This window comes from Rousettus aegyptiacus, unplaced genomic scaffold (genome assembly GCF_014176215.1).
Source record: "Rousettus aegyptiacus isolate mRouAeg1 unplaced genomic scaffold, mRouAeg1.p scaffold_m13_p_3, whole genome shotgun sequence".
NCBI lineage: Eukaryota > Metazoa > Chordata > Mammalia > Chiroptera > Pteropodidae > Rousettus > Rousettus aegyptiacus.
In genome coordinates, this window is record NW_023416306.1 from 130,723,039 (window position 1) to 130,744,836 (window position 21,798).

The following is a 21,798-nucleotide window of genomic DNA, read 5'->3' on the forward strand; positions in this document are numbered from 1 at the left end:
GTATTTTGAGATTTTAGAATGAGTACTTAAACTGCAGCATGCATAATACTATTTATAATGAGTCTATTAAGTTGCTACCAAGAAAGAAAATTTATCAGAGACCCACATCAGGATTTTGTTGATCCTTTATACAAGCCCATCATTTTTTTTAAAAAACAGACTCCCTGTTTTGGTATGTTAAAGGAAGGAAAAATTGGCTGAACAAAGGGAAGAAGTGTTTGGCTTTGCAGGGAGATTTAAAGAGACTGTGATTGCGAGGGAGGTTTGGATCTGTCTCCAGAAATCTTTAAAAATGGAATCGACAACCATCTGCCTTGGTTAGTTTAAGTGCTGGCCTGCCCGAGTTATTGAGTGAAGACCCAATAATCTATTGGAGCCCTTTCCACATCTGAGTTCCACCCCACGTGTGAAACAAGCAGATTATCTTACTGCAACTCAGACCACTGAGGCAAAATAGAAATACCAAAGCAGCCAGGAAAGAACATGTATTCTAAAGGCACAACAGCTAGTTACTTTAGTTATTCACCCTGCTTTGTAGCAGCTGACATTTTCATTAAGGTTTTCTCTTTTCTCCATCCTGGGATGTATTTTACATTCCAGGCACAAGAGCAGCGTGACCTGGAGTGAAAAGGGGCAGGGAGAATATAAAATTACCAGTGGCTTGCAAAGGAAAATTCTTTGTGTTCATTCGCCAGACAGATATTTGGGGGGAAACTGAGACTGTTAGGAGACCCCTGAAGCAGTAGTTTTTTATTCCAAGACTGTGGAATTATTTGTATACCCAAGAGGGCCCCACATCGCAGTATGTGAAAATATATATGACCAGGGCAAGTAAGAAGCTGCTCCCTTTGCTGCAGTCCTGCAGCGCCGAGTCAGCATTTTGGTCTTTTCCAGAAGGTGACAGTTACAGGAAAAGCCATAGCTCTGCTCTCTGAATATCAAGCAGGGGTTTTATCTTGCTTATTTTTCCATGGAAATTCGAAACTTTTGTTAACATCCCCGTGAAAACTTCTTTCTTCTTCGGAAAAGGTAAAACCCTCAGGCAACTTTGCAATTTAAGATTAGTTTCGTCTTTAAAAAAAAAAAAAAAAATAGACATGCTGGTCCTGTGAGCTACAACTCCTAAGTGTAAATGCTGAGGGAAAGATTTAGTGACTAGTTTTGTCTCTGAGTAACCTCTGCTGTAACCACTGGTAATGCTGGTATCTTCAAAGCTGTCAGGAATATTTATCAAGAACTTGTAGTGAGAACCAAAGCCCTTTTTCCCAAACAAGATATAGATGTCCACTCTCAAATTTGTTAAACTTTCCAGTCCAAGATACACTTTCTATTGGTGGGAAAGTGTTACATTTCTTCTGTTGTACACACTCTTTATTCCTTTTTTTCTCCCCTAAGGAGAAACTGCAAAGTTTGTCACGTAACATCCATTATTGTCTTTTCAACTTTCACAAGCTCTCCTAGGCAAAGCATATTTGAACTCATTTTATACGTGATTGCTTTTAAAGCCTGGGAAAAACCCATATGTTTAGTTTTAGCCAGTAAAGATGATCAGTATTTCTTAGACCACCCTCCCCCCCCTTTGAAATTTGATCCCAAACCTCATAAAGACCAGGCTTCTAATTTCTCTCAAGGCGCAAAACCAGGATGCATTTTTCTCTATTTTACTTTTATTTGGGCAAGAAGGGAATTGAGGGTTTTTCTTGAGGTTCAAGTAATGCTTTACTAAAGCTGCCAATTTAAAACCCCTAGTGGTTGGATCACCATTGGGACTGGTCATATATGCTGAGAAGTTTTATGTTGCTTTGGGAAACTTAGCATTTTTAAAGCCCTTATCTATTTGAATAGTTGTAAAAATATATTCCCTTTCTAGCTGTTCCTCTGGCAGTACAAAATGTGCTGGGAAAGTGTAGTAGAGCAAATGATCGTTTTGATGATATGTTGATTCTGTTGTCCTCTTTCCTTAAATTTCTGAGCCATCCCACATGCCTATGGAAGAGAATAAGAGTATGAGAGTTGTTTGTCAAGTCCATACACCAAGTCAGATGCTGTGCTAGGTGCTGTCCTGTGTACCCTCGGCTACAGCATGTAAGACAATCATTTGTTCTCTCCATTTCACAGGTGAGCAAACCAATGCTTAGGGAGCTTAAATTGTCCAAGACCACCCAGCTACCATAGTGTTGGAGCCATTTGAAATAACTTTTGAGAATAAGTGAAGTTTTAAGTAACTTAAGAAGTAACTATGTGGAAGTCAGGATTTGACGCCAGCTTTGTCGGGCAAGCCTTGCTTTTTCTCCTGCACAAGCTGCCTCTTCACAACAGTGAACATTCATGTGGCGCTTTCTACTCTCTGAGATGTTTTCACATAGACTTTTCATTCTATCTTTCATTTGGCCTCGGGAAGTGGGCAGGGCAGGTTCTGCCCCTCCTGTGCCTTCAGTGAGGGAACAAAGGCCCCAGGAGGTTGGCAGGCTCACCCAGAAAGTCCAGTAGCTAGGAAAAGGCAGATTGGAGACAAGGTTCCTGGTTCTTTTTGCTCCCCATGAGACCCACAAGGGTGAAAGGTTGAGAGCTGGAGTGGGGCTGCGGTTGGGATCCTGAGATCCCTTCCTTTCTGTTACATTCAGCCCTCAGCCTGTGAAAATAAGTGAGTGAAGCCTATTTCAACTTGTCCTTTTTATACTACATCCTTCCTGCATGCTGTCCACATAGGATCACAAACACAAGAATACAGGAGGTTTGCATGGCCAAACCTCAAGGGGGCCTCCAGGCACCTAGAAGGTAACAATGTGACCTAACAGACCCAATTGCCAGGGCCAAGCCCTGGGTTAACTAAGAACCCCAAGGGCGTTTGCAGTTCCCTTATTTGAGTCTCATCCCTTTGCTTTCTGGTAATACTCTTCCCTGGTGCGTCCCAGCTAGAATCTCATCCCTAATGACATTGTGCCAGCTCTCCACTGTTGCATTTCAAGACTTTTGCTGCATACATGATGTCACCTCCAAGAAACAGATGAGCACCAGGACCTTGGGGTGTTTTTATAGCGTGGTCCTTTGAGAGGGGGTTGAGGGAGCCCCGAGTGTCATCGAGGATGTATTCTCGCCATTTAGCGTGTCTGCCCATAGGTTTCAGCTTCGAGGCCGCTCCCTCCCACCCCCAGGGAGATTTGGGAGTGACTTAAGAGGCCCGTTCTTGTCCCTGTGCCCTGTCATGCTATATACTGAGAGCTCAGGCTTGGCTCCCTGCAGGGAGAAGGATTGGGATGGGAGCTGTTCATAGCACAGTGGTTCCACACCGTATTCTTCAGAACCCTGACCCAGGGAGGGGCTTTGAAAGTTCTGCATGTTTGACTCAATTCTCACTTTTTAGACATAATTGGACTATTTTTAAAACTGTCAGGACAAGTTGCATGTACTCTTGAATGTGTTCTAGGATAAATGGTGACCCATTAGGAGCCGCCGGCGGGCGGCTTGCACAGGCCTCAGGCTGATGTAGCCCTGCCAGCTTGGTCAGGAAACCGAGAAAACTGCTTTATTTACACACATAACAGGATTTTCACAACACTGCGCAACCAAAGCAAAATACAGAAATGAGTTGGCAGCTGAGGCTGCGACTGGCCTTCATAACCCCGACTTTTAAACTTGGTTGGGTTCACTCAGTCTCATTGCTGACTTTTTATTAAGTCAAGGATATATATTTTAACTCATAAAGGAAAAGTATACTAATAATAAATTATTTCTATTTTACATGTTGGGGTACCATGAGAGCTTTTATTTGGCGGGGCTAGGGATAGAGAGCTCTGCTGTTAAGTGGCAACAAAAAGCAAAAGTTTGAAAAGCACCGATCTAATGGATAGAGCACTGTGCTGGTGTTAGAGACCCGGATTCCCCAGGGACTGGCCGCATGATCTTGGGCCACTCACATCACTTCTCCAGGCCTCAGTCTCTTCATCTGTAAATGGTCAGGTTGAACTTGTTTTTATCTTGAAATTCTGTGACTCTCCATTTGCCCCGTACCGTACTTTCCCCTCAACACCTGTCCTTTTTAGAGATTTGTGGTCATCCTCAAAAGCAGAGCTCTTGCTTTTGGATTGGCTCCGATCCTTTACTGCTTAGGGTTAAACTATATGGATCTGAAAACCCTTGAGAGCCAGGTTGAATTTAAAACTCGAATGGGGACATCCCCTGCCTCAGCTTGGGCTCGTGCTAAAGCAACAAACATGACAAGCAAATAGCTATATTTAAATGGCTTTACCACTGCGTGGGCTGAATTAAAGTGCCTCTCCCCTCCTCGGTGGCAGCTTTGCTGCTGCACTAGTCCAGACCTGTTAGCAGAGCCGCCAGGTCGTGTAACCCTGGGGTGCTGCTGCTGCTGTGTTTTATGTGGAGATGGTCAACAAGCATCCCTGATTGTGAAGGTTTTGCAGCCCCTTGTGTATAATGGAAGGCACCCCAAGAGCAGAAGGTCAACTTTCTGGATGAGAATTTTCTATTTAACCCTTTGAGGGGTTAAAGGAATTACCTTTTTCCCTAAAAGCAGTATTTCAATAATAGGAGTTGACATTTGCAGCCCCCTTCACTCACTCTGACTAATGGGATATTAGAAGACAGCATCCAGGTGGCCCAAATCTTCCAGGTGTTATCTTAATACCTGAGGTTATTCGGTAACTCTTCATGATAGAGGCTGGAAGGATAAGCCACAGCTTCTTGCTATTGTGGTTTCTTGAAAACTACTAAAGCTTAAAGGGTTCGTTTGTTTTTAGTTGCTTACCTGGGCAGGAGGGCGGATTATTCACGCAGCTGTATCGATCAAACCCAAATGAAAATTGATGTGAAACAGCCAGAGGAATGCGACCTCTGGGAGGTGGCAGTGGAATTTATTGCACCTTAAAGAGACAGCTGGCAGTTTATCCACAGTAGAGCTCATTTGGCCTCTTTTAGGCAAAGTACTTTTATAATCCCACAAGCCAGGGGTCATTAAAAGAATGCGTGCCTGCTGAGCTGTGGAAACCTCAAACCCTGCCTAATAGAAAGGAAGCCTGGGCCCAGCAAGGCCACTCCCCACTGGGTGCAGCTGGGGTTGGGGGGAGGTGTTCTAGTTAGGAAACATATTAATTTACAAGAATCTGAACACTTTACAATATGCCTAATACTAAAGCCATATATTTTAAACTTTTTATTACCTTCTAGGGATGTCGTGAGGAATAAATGAAATTGAATGCATTACCTGCTTAGAAGAGGCCCTGACACACAGTAGGAGTTCAATAAATGCTTATGAGGGAATAACAGTTACCCAGCAGAGCTCATCTAACTGACGTTCTGATCAGGAGGTGCAGGATACAAATAAGCAATACTCCAGTAAAGGCAGAAAGTATCAGGCATTATGCTAAGATGATGGGGTACAGGCTTGCTTACTGGGGACTGTGGGCATTTTACAGTCTAAAAAGGGAATCCAAATCAACCAAATTCCATACTTCACCAAGCACAGACTCCGAATAGCAGTGGAATTTTCCTAGCCAGGCTCCCATAGGACGTAAGAAACTTTCCACATAGGGAGGACCTCGATGGCTCGGTCCGTCACGCTTGTCCTTCTCCACTTTGGGCTGCTTCCACAGATCGGCTTCCAGATTCGCACTCGTGTGCAAGACCTGGGCCATGGCTGCATCTTCCTGGTGCAGAAGGCGGGGGCCCTCCAAGTGTGCCCCACCGACAGCTACACCAAGAGGGAGCTCATCGAGTGTGCCCGCGCAGTCACAGAGAAGGTAAGGAGCAGCCCTGGGATCAGACGCAGCCACAGTGCCCATTGTGACCAGGGCTAAGCGTGGGAAACAGCCAAGGCAGGTCTGGTCATCTTCTCTCCTGCCCAGGGACTGGGCACATCAGGGAGCTGAGGGTGACCTATAAGCCCTGAGAAATTGAAAGCATGAGAGGGACTGTCCCACAAAGGTCAGGTCCACCTCCAAGGGCTCTCCTGCAGACAGCCTGGACAGTCTATCAAAGTCGGGATCAGCACCAGGAGCCTCTCCCTGCAACCCCTTTGATACTTTTGCCCTTTGGGCTTCCTTCTCTGGGGAACGGGGAGGGGACTCCAAAATGCTGTGGGCTGAGTAAGAAGGACCTGAAGTCCCTCTCCTGTCACCTCTTTATCTCCAGATGAGTTGGTGAAGTAGGGGAGGGTTAAGCACCTGTCGGAAGTCGTGTGGCTCCTTGGTGCAAGAGCAGGAGCATGCATGGCTTTTTTGACTCATAGCAGCTATTTGCAGAGTCACATAGTATAACAGATGGGGCTCCAGTATCTCAGCTAAGTGACTTCACCTTTCTAAGCCTCGATTCCTTCATCTGTAAAATGAGGATGAAGAAATGTCGTTCCTGGCCCATAGAATTGTGCAGATTAAATGCAGCGGTACAGTGCCAGACACAGCTCAACGTTTAAGAAACGCCAGCTGCTGTTTGTTTTGTATAAACTCTCTTCCAACTCTGCTCTCCCGGGAAGTTTTTCCTGGTTAACAATGCCCCATTCTGAACATCCCTTATTCCCAGTATCTCCTTTACTCTCCCGCAGCATGCTGATCTTTTGCTTTGTTTATTTCTCTTAGTCATTTTTCAGGGCAGCTGATTTACAGGCCACTAGACGTGCAGGCTGAAGCGTCCATGCTTGGCTGGCTTTCCCTCTCCTTCACTTGGGTTCTTAGGACATAGAGCTCTGCACTGTTTAGAAGCTTGGCAACAAGAATCGAGGGATGAGCAGGGGACCCCCTCACCTGGAAGCTGCCCTACAGAGGCTGCTCTGTACGTGGCCCCTCACCCAGGCCAAGCCGTGGTCTGGCCATCTCCCACAGCCCACAGGACTGTCCAGGCCTCTCTGGACTCCATAGACAAGGAAATAAATCTCTCAGCTCAAGGAAGGCACTCCCCCCTCCTTTCAAAGCCCTTCCTTGTTCTTAAAGTTCCTCTTGCCAAGTTTCCCTGTAGGAGATCTTGTAGCAGGAGCCCAGGGCAAAGGCGGAGGAGCCTGGGTGAGCCTGGCCAAGCAACACGACCTTGCTGAGCTGGCCTGGGTCTTCCCACTTCTCCCAGGAGAGGAGCCCTGAGGTAGGACACCTGGAGAAGGATCAAAGGCAGGACAGTGGCTCATTCAGAGCAACTGGTCTTTTGGGCAGTTTCTTACTAAGGGTCCCTACCCTTCTAATCTCCAGCAGTCCCATTGTCACCTGGGGTGGCCTTCTTACACGTCTTGGTTGTGTCTTTGTGACCCCCGACCATAGGCCCTTTGTTCACTTGTTTTGTCCTCATCCTCTAACGACTAGTAGATGCTCAGTAAACACCTGCTGACTTTTCACAGTGGAGGTGGGGGGGCACTTTCTGGATTCTTTCTTTCACTCTGACCAAGAAAGTCCCTCCCAGACTTCTGGTTATTTGTCTTGGCCTCTGTCACCTGCCCTCTAAGTGTTCTTTCCAGAAACTGGATCCCTCATTTCCAGGCCAGCTTTGTGCTAGCCTGACTCATCTTTTCCTGGTGGGACATAGTGCCTTTTAACTTGGGAAATAGTTGCTTTGGGGCTGGTCTTGGGACATGGCGGGTGCTCAGGAAACAGGCTCTCTGCTCCTCTTGCCTGGCTTTGCTCACAGCCTCTTCTACAATCTGAGCAGCATAGGAGGAAGAAAGCATTCAAAGTCTGTGCCTCTCGCTGATGCTGCAACTCCCCTGTCCTGGTCAGCATGTTTTTAAAAAATGCATTCACAAAATGTTTTCAGACTCCACTTTGGGTAAGCTAGTCAAGGGTAGTGGGTGTGCATACACTGGGATTAATGTGATGGCTCCTGGCCTCATATTACTTCTAGCCAGATGCATGCCGTTTATAACCTATGGTAAACGGGCCATCCTGAGGGCAGGAACAGAGTGTGGTAGAATCCTTGGGTGATCCAGTCATTTCTCTGGAAGAGGAAAAGTGGGGAAGGCATCTCAGTAGGGCCTTTGAGCTGGCTCTTGCAGGATGAGTAGGTCAGTGGCTAGAGAAAGGGGGGAGGGGGAACATTGCAGGCAGATGCACTGAGAGTGGGGAGAATCAGGGTGTTTGGAGAAGTAAGGAGCTGGCACAAATGGAGTCACAGGCTAGAGAAGTTGAACTTGGTTCAACTTGTCTCCACAGCCCAGGGAAAACTGCACACAGGAATGGGGTGGGGTCACGTTTGTGTTAGGAGAGGCCCTAGGAGCAATGAGATTGCACTAGGAGAGGGGGGTGGCAGGTGGCAGTGTAGGGTTTCCGATGTGGAAGACATGGGAACACACACCTTAGCCAACCTGCTGGACTCTCAGGTCACTGGAGTTATATTTGGGGTGATGGCTCAAAGGAGTGTTGGGGTGGAGAAGTAAGATACAGTGATCCCCTCTGGACTCCAGACCCTCTGGAGTCCACTGCGGAGAATTTCTAATCAAGGGAGGGCACGATGAGTGTTAGCAGAGGGGGCTCTTCTACAGAAAACCTGATTGAAGGGGGCAGAAATGGCCACACCCTTCACAAGAGCCTTATCCTTTATCCTACCTTTTGGTTTCAGAAACCTAATAATAACTTTAAAATAGCATTTGCCCCCTACCAAACACTCCTGCCAAGCGCCACGCTAGACATTAGACATGACATTTTCCTGCAGTCAGTCCTCCCAGCAACCCTGACAGACAAAAATCAATAGCCCCACTTTACAGATGAGGAAACAGATTTAGATGAAACCTGCTGCCCAAGGTCAAGTAGCCAGCAAATGACAAAGCTGGTGTTCAGACTGAGGCTCTTGACCCTAAACTGTGCTGTTAACCCCAAAGCTGCCAACTTCTATTTTCAGAGTCTTCGCACGTTTGGGTTACGTTTCCTCTGCTTCCCCGCTCCCCCTGACAGTCTCCCTCTGCCTACAGGTGTCCTTGGTGCTGTCAGCTCTCCAAGCTGGGAACAAGGGGACCCAGGCATGTATCACAGCTGCCACTGCTGTGTCCGGGATCATCGCTGACCTGGACACCACCATCATGTTTGCGACTGCAGGGACCCTGAATGCAGAGAACAACGAGACCTTCGCAGACCACAGGTATGGGCCTCCTGAACAAAGGAGCTGTCCGACTGGACTTTGGAGATGCCACCTGGAAACCAGAAATACGGTTATCTGTCTTGATTTCATCAAGATGCTCAAATGGGGAAAGCGAATCACATAATCCAAATAAGCCCCTTTTGCCAACTGTCAACATGGAAGTTGTGTTCCAGCTTTGCCTCTCTCAGCCTAAATCCAGCCTTCTCTGCAGAGGATGGCTTTTGATCTTTCATTTCCAAGCTGCAGAACTGTGGCTCTGATTTGCTCACCAACCCCAGCGGGATTAGGAGCAGCCACAGTAAGCACAGTGAGCTCCCTGTTTTAGGGAGCAGGGCCCCAAGCCTGCTGTCTCTCCTGGGCTGGCTCTTCAGGCCCCACTCAGAAGGCTGGTGCCAGGGTCTTCGTTTGATGCTGGGGACCACACATTTCATCACGTGACCAGTACCCTCATCTTCTCTCTTCAGTCCCAGGGCTGGCCTGGGAAGAGATTCCCAGTGCCTGGTCACCTCTTCCAGGACCCAACCTGATATGGGCTCTGATGTGCTGGGAGGGTCCCCTGACCCATGTGTTCTCACAGCTCCCTATAGCTGTGAAATATTCTTAGGGAGAATGGGAACCATAGAAAAGAAGCTGACCTCTCGTTTGGCTACAGGCTGGGGGAAGGGGACCAAATGGATAGATCTGAATCTTTAATTGAAATTTTACTAGTAATTGACTATGTAAATACTAGGCTGACTTTCCTCTTATGTCTGTTTCCCCAGTAAGAGAGGGAAAACACGTCGCCTCTCTTCAAAGCCCTTTCACAAAAAGCCCCCTGTGAAGGGTTTCTCCTCTTCCCAACTACTAGTGACCAAATTTGCCCTTTGTTTCTCCTTCTCCCATCGGCCCTCCTTCAGGGAGAACATCCTGAAGACAGCCAAGGCCTTGGTGGAAGACACAAAACTGCTGGTGTCGGGGGCTGCGTCCACTCCAGACAAGCTGGCCCAGGCAGCTCAGTCCTCAGCAGCCACCATCACCCAGCTTGCCGAGGTGGTCAAGCTGGGGGCAGCCAGCCTGGGCTCCGACGACCCCGAGACCCAGGTATGGGTGTGCCTGGGGAATGATCCTCGTAATTCCACAAACGCTGTACACCAGGCCTCAAAGAAGCCAAAGGCAAAGTAGGAGTTTTGAAGTAAACAATGTGTGTGTTGAGTGTGTCCGTGGTTTGGGGGCTGGTAGAAGGCTGTTATCCAGGCCAAATAGTGGCAGGGACCATAGTGGTGGCCATGGGGATGGCAGACAAGCCAGCAGGTTTGAGAGAAGTCTGTAAGGAAGACTCAACCTGGCATAGTGAAAGATTGAACACAGGGAGCATTTGGAGACAAGGGAGAGGAAGGAGGCAAGGACGACTCCGCTTTTCAGGCTCTGTCAGTGAAAAGAAGGTGGCTCTACGCAGGAAGCTGGAGCTCCCTGGAGGGAGAGCCAGCTTGGGCAGGGAGAGAAAGCCGAGTTCAGGTTGGAAGATGCTGAATGAGAAGTGGCAAAGAAACATGCAGGTACAACTAGTGAGTGGGCATAAGCCTACTAAGGTGTGGGGATGTTGCCGTAAAGACCAACTGTGACTGCGGAAGAGGAAAAGTGTGGAGTGAGAGAAGGGGCATGGTTCAAGGCGGAGCCCTGAGGAATCCACTATTTAAGAGCATTTCAGGAGGAAGATGCCTAAGGTGATTGAGAAGCAGATGCAGCTGGTAGGCGGAAAGCCAGGGGACCTCTAGGAGGGAGTCTTTTAACTGAGCAATCCCCAACCTTTATGGCACCAGGGACCGGTGCCCCTGTGAGAATCTAATGCCTGATGATCTGAAGTGGAGCCGAGAGGGTGATGCTGGCGCTGGCCCACCACTCACCTCCTGCTGTGCGGCCTCATTCCTAACAGGCCATGGACCGGTATTGGTCTGCAGCCCAGGGCAGGAGTTGGGGACCCCTGTTTTAACCCACCAGAGATGGCTGAAAAGTCAAGAAAGATGAAGGTCAGAGAGCTGGCCACTGGCCCAGGTGCCGTGGAGAGCAGTGGTGACCCCAAACAGAGCTGTTTGGAGAGACAAGGCTGCTTGGTGAGGATGAAGAAATGCGGCCAGCACCCATGGACACCCTACTTGAAAAGTTTGGAGCAGGAAAGCCTCCATACTCCTATACTCTGCTTCCAATTTGGCAGTTTCATTGAAGTTATCTGCCTGTTCTGTGGTCCCCTGACCTAGACAGTTAGCTCTTCAAGGATAGTAACCATGGCTTATTAATCTTTGGAACCTAAGTGCCCACCCCAGCTCCCAGAACATAGTGGATGCCCCACAAATTTATGTTCAGCTGTTGAACTAACAGCCAACCAGGGCCATGAATAATGGATTCTACCCATTTCCTAGTGCAAAACTTGAAAATTCCTCTGTTCTCTCTATCCCAGCACCATCAGATGGTAAACACTGTTAATTTTATTGCTGAAACTATACTCCGTAAACTAGTCTACTTGTCCCATTTGGACAAAGTTGGATAGAAAGCCCCCTGCCTTTCAGTGCCTGGGTCTATCACAGCTACCATTCTGGTTAACGTAAGAACTCCAGCTTTGCTCCCATGTTGCCATGACCTCCCCTTCCTGACATCCCCCGGTGGAACAGAGCTCAGTGAGGGGGCTCAGCGCTCCTGCTGGATTTCTCTTTGATGATATAAGAGCCCAGATTGGCTGCCCTCTGCAGTTCAAAGTCTTCACAGAAATCTCTGCCTGCAGTGCTGCTGTTGTCCTCATGGAAGAAGGAAAAGCTTCAAAATGCATCAGTAGAGTTGGAACCCACACTCCCTGAGTCTCAGAGCTACAGGATGAGAGCCATTGACTGAGAGACCCAGGCGCCCCCAGCCTACCCATGGGCCATATGTTCTTATGAGGCCAGTAGATGACCCCTGGGGCCCACTCACCTGGGCTGCATGTTCTCTTTCAGGTGGTGTTGATCAATGCCATCAAAGACGTGGCCAAGGCCCTCTCAGATCTCATTGGTGCTACCAAGGGAGCTGCCAGCAAGCCCGCCGATGACCCCTCCATGTACCAGCTCAAGGGGGCTGCCAAGGTAGTGTGGAGCCCCACCTAGGGGTGAGCATGCCGGGAGAGTGCTGGAGAGAGAGACGCACACATGAAAATATTGAGAGAATGCACATCTGAGCTCCTTTCTCACTTAAAGGTGTTTTTGCTCATGGCATTACATCTGGAACTAAAGGAGAAGGGAGTAAATCTCAGAGCATGTTTTCTCTTGGCCTTTCTGCCTATGCAGGTGATGGTGACCAATGTCACCTCCCTCCTCAAGACTGTGAAGGCAGTGGAAGACGAGGCCACGCGGGGCACACGGGCGCTTGAGGCCACAATCGAGTACATGAAGCAGGAGCTCACGGTAAGGAGCCAGGTGTCACCTCCCTTGGGCACCTGTGTTCAACAGCCGACCGCCAGGCTTCCATGAGATTGTCAGCATAAAGAGGTTTTACCCAGAGCACTCAAACTAGGGAGGCCCACTCACCCACCTGCCTGAGATCTTATATGTAACTGACCACCCCAGAGTTTGGCCAGGATCAATTTGTAATTGTAATTAAGGACTCAATTGAAAAGTATCACTTAGGACCATTCAGGTTTAATTCCAGTAAAATTGCAGCATGAACCAAAGCATTACAGAAGATTCCTGGCAAAGGAAAAAGTCAGTATGGCCATTTGCGTTCACCTTGAGCTTCAATCGTGTGTACAGTGTGTGACCACACACAGCCCTCTTGGTTTTCATTGCTCTCAGCACCGCTTCACACTGCTGCCCTTGTGTGGATTTTGGAGTCTGAGACTCACCATTGGAAAAACCTTGATGCCTTCACTTCCCCTTTAAAATCTAGCTCCCTTCTGTGTGAGCTGTCTGATCTCAGAGAAGTCACCCTGTGTTCTTTCTTGCCCTGTTCCGGTGCTGTAGAGAGAGGACATTCTGGTGCTACAGTGACATGTACATTATCTACTGTTTTTCAATCCCATGACAATTATGGATTGACTCATCCTAATTCCTGAAATAGAAATATGCCAGAAATGAGTGGTTTCAAACTGAGATTTCTTTCCAATAGGAGGTCTAATTACAGTTTCACCTTCCTTTTATAAAGGCTGCGTAAAAGACCGGCCTTTGCTGCCAGTCGTTCTGCATCTTTAGAGGGTCGCCATCTTTAGAGGCTCATCTTTAGAAGGCCACAAACCCCTCGGGGGGAGCAGTGGAAATGAGCGGTCCTGTTGGGTTTCGGTAACGGAGCCTGTGTTCTCGTCTCCTGCCTTTAATGCACCCAACCTTGCTTGATGTTGTGCTTAGTTCTCCCACAGAAGAGGAGCTAAGGAATATAGGTGGTGTCCTCAAGCACTGCCGCTTGGCACTCACCTGCCCACCCGGGCTGGAGGTCTCCTGCCAAAGTCTGGGCACATGTTCTGACAGGAGTGGGTGGACCTAATGGTGGCCATGGAAGAGAAGGTTTGAAATTTGGAGTTTTCCTTAGAAATTGCAGACACGTGGTCCATCTGTGTACACCACTTGATTTAGAAGTAACCCAAATTATGTGTTTCTATGGACATACGATGTTTCCAAAAGGGCATGAGCCACAAGGGCCACATCAGTGTGGAGGGCTCTGTGCATGTGGCCTTCATTCCACTGCAGCATTCAGGGGTGGGGCTGGGATTTGGGGTCCTGGGCTACTTAATTGCAGCTGCCCATTTTTAGGGAGATAGTGATGTTTGACACTAGTTGGCACAAGGCAGGGATGCTGGCTGGGTCCTCTTGTCTGCCTCAGGTAAGGCTTCTCTGCTGAAACATGGCTGCCTAGGGCTGAACACAGAGCAGCCCCAACTGGTTTGGGAGTCCTTGCCACATTCAGCACACAACCAGGGCACCTGTCACTCATGCTAGAGGGGCAAGACAGATTGGGCTTGAAGCACATACGGCTGGCTTAACAGGTGGAACTTTGAAGTGGGATATTCATTTACCATGCTTAATTTATTTCAGCTTCTCCAAAGGTGTGTGTGAGAGAGAGAGTGTGTGTGTGTGTTAAGTAATTCACAGTGTCACTGTGGTGCACTCCACATGAACGCCTCCACACAATTATGCAGTTAGATTTGTAAGACAGGCTAAGAATAGAAGAAACCGAATGCTTGCTTCATTTCCCCTAGCCCCACACCCCTTTAAAGAGAGAGGTGACCCCAGAGTGGTTTATCCAGGTCAATCCTGCCCTGGAACCAGCATCAGGAATGCAGAGTTTCTGGGAATTAATGAAGCTCCATCAGGGATGGGGCAAGAGAACAGGAAGCCACAGAACCACCCTGGGATGGATGGTTTACAAATATTGAGTATCCATTTCTGCAGACAAATGGAGAAATGCTGTACATATGCCTCTCTCACCACGCTGTTCCCACAAATGCTGGGGTATGAAAGACTCATCCATGCTAGAATCTTGAAACAAGAATGACATTACTGTACTTAAATTTCTCATTTCCTGTCATTTGACAGTTTCTTCCTGTTGCCGGCTTAGTTTTCAGATACTGAGCTGCAGCTTGGTCAGTGAAGAATAAATTGTTTTTGTTGTTACTTTTTTTTTTTTTGTCCAACCTCTTCTATTTCTAACTTCTAGGTGTTCCAGTCAAAAGAGGTACCTGAAAAGACATCATCACCTGAAGAATCTATAAGGATGACGAAGGGCATCACCATGGCAACAGCCAAAGCAGTAGCAGCTGGGAACTCTTGCAGACAGGAAGATGTTATCGCCACAGCCAATCTGAGCCGGAAAGCCGTGTCTGATATGTTAACGGCTTGCAAGGTAAAGGCTATAGCGTTGTTTTGGATGGACAGATAGGTCTCTGTCAGGATTGAGTTTAGTTTAGTCTGGGTTTGAAGACAGGAGCAGCTCAGTACCTTACACTGTATAATAAAGTGCGTGCTGAAGGCGTATGCACATCAGTCCACAGGAAATGACTCCGTGGGGTAGTTCTGTGTTTGAGAGGGGATGGAGTTGCCCTGCTGACTTGGCCCTCTCACTTTTCCTTCCACTTCTTTATCAGTCAGTAGGATGCCTTCTTATGGAGAGTGTGGTGCCGACCACTGAGTCGTGTGGTATCTTGTTCCAGGCCCTCCAAGTGAAAACCGCGTCCCTCATCCGTGTGCACCCTTTCCTGCTCCATAGATTGTCCATTCTGTGCTAGAAGGGATGTTGCCATAATTGGGTGAGAAAGAATGTTGGGAAACTGACTTTTTGCTCTCTGTGCCAGATGTTTTGGAGAAACTCTTCTGAACCTTGGGTAGATAGCTGGGCAGCTGTCTTGAGCCCATGCATGGTGAGGGAGCTGGGAGACCTGAGCTTTACCACCTTCACTTTATTTTTTTTTTCTGTTAAGAAAGTGAGCCATAAGAGCCTTTCATCCCCTCTATGCATTGAGCACCCCCAGACCTTGACCCTTCTAGGGACAGCCTTGCCCCAAGCACTCTGATGTCTGCTCAATGATTGATTTATGATCCTGCTGCCATGGTGAGCAGGTGGGGATGAACCACAGAAGTTGAAAACTGTCCATTGCCTCTAGCTCAGCTTGGGATCCGAGAGAATAGGGCCACACTCTGGTGAAGTGCCTTCTAGGGGCAGCTGGCGCAATGTTCAACTGATGGCTTTTCAGGGGTTCATTAGAGGGGCGCGATAGTTTTGAGGTAACTGGCTACAGGGTAGGGAGAGGTGGCCAGGACAAAAGAATGGATGTGCAAAAAGCCTGGTGTGGGAAACAGCACTATTTACTGGTCTCCTGGGTGTGATAGAGAGGCGCAGGGAGGGTGGAGAGAAGAGGGTGGCAAAGTGGGGAGGGATTTTGTGTTCTGGAACAGGTTGTTTAGACTCTCTCCTAAGGCCACAAGTATTGCCATTTTGATGTGCTTAATGGAATCTGCCTGCCAGAAGTGATAACTCCCAAAGTGTGGCCCAAATGCCATCGTGTATATGCAGGATACCTCATAGTTTTGGAAGGGTTGTCATGTATGTTCTCATTCTCATCCCAGATGGGAAGAGCAAGGTGGATTATTCTAGTTTGATGACTGGTTAAACAGCTTTGGAGAGATCAAGTGCCATATAACCAAAGTCACACAGCTATTTACTCTCAGAACCAGAAATGAAACCAGGTCTTCTGAGTTCACTGTCTGTTTCTGCTGCCATCCACGGTCTCCCAGCCATACTCCTCAAGGTCACTGTGATTGATGAGTGAAGGCACATTGTCCCCATGTTATAGACCTGAAATAAAAAGTAGAAATTAAACAGGAAGAAAATTATGATAAAAATAAATAGCAGGCAGCTCAGATTTTCAAGTTTCTTCCTTAATACATATTCCCCTGTTTGCAGGGGAGAAGGTTAAGGATTTTAAAGGACAGGTGCCATTGGCCAGCATCAGTTCCTCTCTGTTTTTACACCCCTGGATCAGGCCATCCTGATTTTGCAAGACAAAATAACAGCCAGAGTTTTATACACCAAAGCCAGACTCGATGACAAGTGTCATTGCTGAGCCCCAAGACTCCCATTAGGATATGACTTATTTAGCAGACTGATATTTACATTTCCTTTGCTCTCCTGTATTTACACCTTTTTACAGAAAGGAAGTGAGGTGCATGCAATAAGGAATGTGTAGAATATCAGGGATGTTGAATGGTGTATCAAGAATGAACCTTTATATGCCAAGCAGAGGGCCAAGATGCTATATGTGGTTGAGAAGGGTAGCCAGGGCAAAATGGAAATGCAGTAGGTTACAGACTGGTTTATTTTATCAGAAAGGAAGGATTACACTAATTCTCAGGTGGAGACAGGACTTCCCTACACCCTAAGTTAATTCTAATTTGTTTCTTTTTGGTCTCACCTTTCATATGCATGTGTTTACATTAGACACAATTTTATAGTTAATATTAGATGACTGTTTCTATGTTACTATGAGTCATTATAACTGACTCTTTAATGACCACAAAATACTTTGTTAGCAATCTTTCCCTTGCTATCAGATATTCAAGTTGTCCGGATTTTCTTTTTTTAATTATACATTTTACTGCAAGGGACATCTTTGGGCATATGTTTTTTCTGTGCTCTGGATTATTTCCTTAGGCATGACTCACAAAAGCAGAATTTGTGGGTGAAATGGTATGACATTTTAATTATTGCCAGATTGCTCTCCCCAAAGGTTCTACCAAGGTACAGAGCCACCAGCAGTGGGCAAGAGAACCTCATCCGTAGCTCCCACACAGCTCTAAATGAGGGCCTCGCCCGTTACCTACTGGAGGAGACACTGAGTACCATTAGTGTCTTCCTCCAGGAGTGTCTCATCAGATCTGATGTGGAGCTTTGTCCTCACACTTGGAGACTCAATGGGATAAGGATAAGTCCATCGTGGTGGCAAAGATCATGGTTTTTACCACTGTTAAGCGGTGGTTAAGAGCAGGCCATGGTGCCTACTTCTGAGGCTTATTAGTGCTCAGAGGAGTAAAACTCATAAATGACAAATGCTGCCCACTGGAGTTAGCCCCACTCCTTCGGGGGGATTGGTGGAGCGGGTGGTGTCAGGTAGGGGGGGAGTCTACAGATGTTCCCACCAGCACTCCCCAATCCTAGAGAAAGGGGCTTAAGTGAAAGAAATGTGAAGTCTGGTCACTATTCCCCTCCTGCCTTGACCTCTTATCCTAATGTGTGATTCGTGTATGCCCTGGTTGGTGATTCCTTTGCAGTTTTCTATATATTCTTGTAGCCCCTTTGAGTTCTTTCCAGAGTGAAGCTGTACTAGGAAGAAAGGCTAAATGGGTGGGGTTGCCAGATTTAGCAAATAAAACGTAAGGTGTCCCATACTTATGCTGAAATTTTTTGTCCTTTACCTGAAATTCAAATTAAACTGGGCATTTTGTAGTTAATCTAGCAACTCCATGAATGGGCGTGCCATCTGAAATGATCTATGGTGAGTGACTCAACTTGGCAGGTCACAAGGGCAAGAAAAATAGTTCAAGATGCTATGGTTCATACGTCCTGGTTTGCTTATCTGGAGATGTATAATGTAAGGCGCCTCTGAGGGTCCTGGGGAGCTTGTTGCCTGAAGCTTCCCAGAAGCCAGAGGTCCCTGGTTGGGAGACCGACTCATTGTGACTACAGCATGATCAGGCCATGGAGTGAGGACCTGGGTGTGATTAACATCTGAACTAGAGGGGTCTTCGAGACTCCTCACATTGCTGAGGAGAGGCAGGCTAACACTGGGACAGCATGTCCCCTGCTATAAGCCCTAATCATGAATCTTTCCTGGACCTCTCAGTGCATATGGAATTTCTTACATGTCAGTAAAAGGTGGGAGAGGGAAGAGGGAAGAGAAAAAGGATAAAAAGGAAAGAAGGGCCAGATTCACTTGCTTTTGTTTGGACCCAGGGCAGTAAAAATGTCAAGACACAAACTTGCAGAGAGCTTGCCGTGGAGATAGGGGGAAGGTGCAGGAGAACCACCTCCTCTATCCAGGGAGTCAGAGGTCACTGAGTTAAAGCAGAGGGAGTTCCAGAATCAAGGATCCAGAGCTGCATAGCACTGCTAGCTTGGCTGAGGACCCTACCTGGCCCCCAGGTCCACTCAGCAGCTGGCTCTTCCTGCTTCAAGATGTCGACATTCCTTTGCAGCAAGCATCCTTCCATCCCGATGTCAGTGAGGAGGTGCGTGCCAGAGCCTTGCGGTACGGGACAGAGTGCACCCTCAGCTACCTGGACCTTCTCGAGCACGTCTTGGTGGTGAGTAGGGTGTGGGCCGGGGCTGAGGAAGAGCACATCTGGGTGCAGACTGTCCCCTCCTCAGGACAAACCCTCTTAGAGCACTGTTCAGGCTCCATGTGTGGGGCTGGGACTGGACTGAGCCGAGAAGTGTCATATCACTCTGCCCCAGGACAAAGATATAGTTTAGTCTAGGGGAAGCTGCAGTTAGAATCCAGGAGAGCTCAGTTCTCCTGCTGCACCAAAGAGGCAAGACAAGCATGGAAGAGGGGTGGGCAGAATGAGGGACGAAGCATGTGGGACAAGCAGATTGTCTCAGCTTCTCGGGGATGAGGGGCGGATGGAGAGGGCCCACATGATGGATTACCTCATTAGTATGGACCAAAAAAATCCCAGACAGACCAATTAAGATTACATTCCTGGAGAAGGCTGAAACTGCAGTTATGTCAGATATTGTCTAGATTCAGTGTCATGGGCTTTAGCTCAAGTGATTCCGTTTTGGGTCTGTGGTTTTCTCTTCAACAATCCCCCCGCCCCGCCCCCCACCAACCTTTTGATCAGACTCGCAGCTTGACTAAGAGATGTGATCAAAATTTAATGCATTACTGCCACTCTCACTACTAGTCTGTAGTTCTCATGGCGTTTACTGGTCCTCTGTATGATATTCACAGGTCACGATGTTTGTCCTTAATCCCCGTTGGTACTCATAGGTCACAGCTTTAGGTTCACAATCTGTAAGTCAGTCATTCTCTTAACTCCTTTTCTGATGTTCCAGTCTTAGGCAGATCATTTGTTTGGTGGTTAGAAGCTTTGAACACGCATCTAAAGCTTTTGAGAGAATACAGTCCACCAGGGAGGTGACTATGATAACTATTAACAGGATAATTTCTGATGTTTGGAGTGCTCTTTGGAGCCATGGTCCCCAAGAACCAAACCCATTAAAATCAAGTCAAAGACTGTTGAGGGATTCATCTTTTTAAGCCAAGTGGCTTGTTCAGTGATCTTATGTAACTTGAGTTTCAGCTTCCTGCAGTGTTAATCCAGGTGCAGCTGGTGGTGTTGGCCATAGCACAGACACCTCCTTGCTCATCGAAAAGATAATCAAGGGTTAGCCTAATGTCAAGAACTACCTTGGACAGACAATCTAAGGATTTTTGTTGGGCAGCTATTACTTTAACGGTGGATTCTGCAGTATTTTCTAGAGCTTAGGAGAGATTCCTGATCAGAGCCTTATTTATATTTATTTCTAACTGAGGAAGTAGGGACCTGCCAAAGGAAGTAAATCCTGAGTCATGAAAAATCTTCTGGTAGGTCTTTTAGACAATGTAAGTTTGGGGAAATTGACCAATGAAGTGTCTCTGTTGATGGACAGTTAGGAACACCGGCAGATAACCTAAGAGGTATTGCCTCATTATGCACCAGCAATCTAGGAGAATGATAACCCCCACAGACAAAAATCCCGTGGGGCATAAACCACTTTCACTAAGGCCTTAGGCACTGTCAACGGAAAGATCAGAGTTTCTGATGACAAATACCAAGTCTGAATGGTTACCCCCTTTAGCAATGGCCTGGAAGATATGGATGATGGCAAAACTGAAAATGGGGTTTGCCAAGGAAAGAGAAAAGAAGAAAGGATTTCATATTTAACGTATGAAGTCTTGATCTGGTGTATTAGGTACAAGAAGTCTGTGTTTATATCAGCTACTTCTCTTCCTCATCAGTTTGATTCATAGGTCTCTAGTGCCCGTACAGGACCAGATGTCAGGCGGAACCTTCTTTGACTGTGAGATATGTATCCAAGGCTCAATACCTTCTAGTTTTGCAGCAGTGTCAGTGGTGAGGAGTACTTGGTAAGATCCCCTTCAATTGGCTCAGGGGCTGCCTTCCTTTGATGACGACACTTTCAGAATATCCAGTCACAAGGCTCCAAACAGGATTTTTTGAATTGGGATCCAGGGAAGTGTCTTTAACCTGTTGGTGATAAGCTTGAACATAAGATATTAAAGACCTACAATAGATGGTCATACTAAAATGAGACAACAAGGGATCAGCAGCTTGTATACCGGGTGGACATTGGTCTACCCATGACAGTCTCGTGTGGAGTTACCTTATGTTTCCCAGAGGGGTTCAGCAAATTTAAAGTGTTTAAGTTTGAGGATTCCATTAATCCTTTTGACCTTGCCTGATGATGCAGTGATAGGGACAGTGATAATTCCAAGAAGTTTGTAAGATTTTCATCAAGGTTCACATAATTTTCCCAGTGAAATGGGTGCCTGGATCACTGGAGGTTGTGGAAGGTATACCCCAAGTGGGAAACACATTTTCTAACAGTTCTTTGACACAGGGAGGGCAGGGGGAGGCTTCAACCCATCCAGGAAACATACAGAAAATAACAAGAATATATTGCTTACTCATACTAAGTTGAATGAAGTCCAGTTGAAGTTGTTCAAATGGTCTAGAGGGAACTCTGAGGCCTCTGGGGACAAAAATAGTTTTTCCAGGATTAGGAACCTGGCAGGTCAGACATTCCTGGTAGGCTGTTTTTGCAATTTTATGTAAGTCTTCCTACTAGCGTTTATTCAGAATTTGAGTCATCTTAAATGCCCCATAGTGGGTGAAGAAATGCAAAAACCGAAAAATAGGGTTTGCCAGGGAGCATGAAAGAAGCATGAAAGAACCAAGCGGCCATCTTGGGTTTCTCATAGACTTGACCATTTGTTTAATTTATAGCCAGTGTTTACCCATCTTAATTTCTCTGATTCAGGAGTGGACTTTTGCCGTGTTAAAGATATCAGGATGGCAAAAGTTAAGCAATAAGAGGTTGTTGTTTTTTTTTTTTTTTCAGAAATATCATATATTTCATCCACATGAGCCACAATCTTTACAGATTCTGCCGCTGCTGCCTTTGCATGAAAGTCAGCCAGGCATTTCCCTAGTACTCGTAATTCAGTCCTTTGAGCTGGAC

At 47.1% G+C, this 21,798-nt stretch overlaps 1 protein-coding gene across 1 annotated transcript in view; it reads left to right on the forward strand.

The window, feature by feature from the left end:
- The window catches only part of TLN2 (talin 2), a 380,704-nt gene that overhangs the window by 331,463 nt on the left and 27,443 nt on the right, over positions 1 to 21,798 (forward strand). The window contains exons 46-52 of the mRNA XM_036239383.1: positions 5,610 to 5,756; positions 8,900 to 9,066; positions 9,963 to 10,146; positions 12,030 to 12,155; positions 12,357 to 12,473; positions 14,716 to 14,901; positions 18,747 to 18,854. Coding sequence (XP_036095276.1) covers positions 5,610 to 5,756; positions 8,900 to 9,066; positions 9,963 to 10,146; positions 12,030 to 12,155; positions 12,357 to 12,473; positions 14,716 to 14,901; positions 18,747 to 18,854 — 1,035 coding nt within the window. The remainder of the gene's footprint in view (positions 1 to 5,609; positions 5,757 to 8,899; positions 9,067 to 9,962; positions 10,147 to 12,029; positions 12,156 to 12,356; positions 12,474 to 14,715; positions 14,902 to 18,746; positions 18,855 to 21,798) is intronic.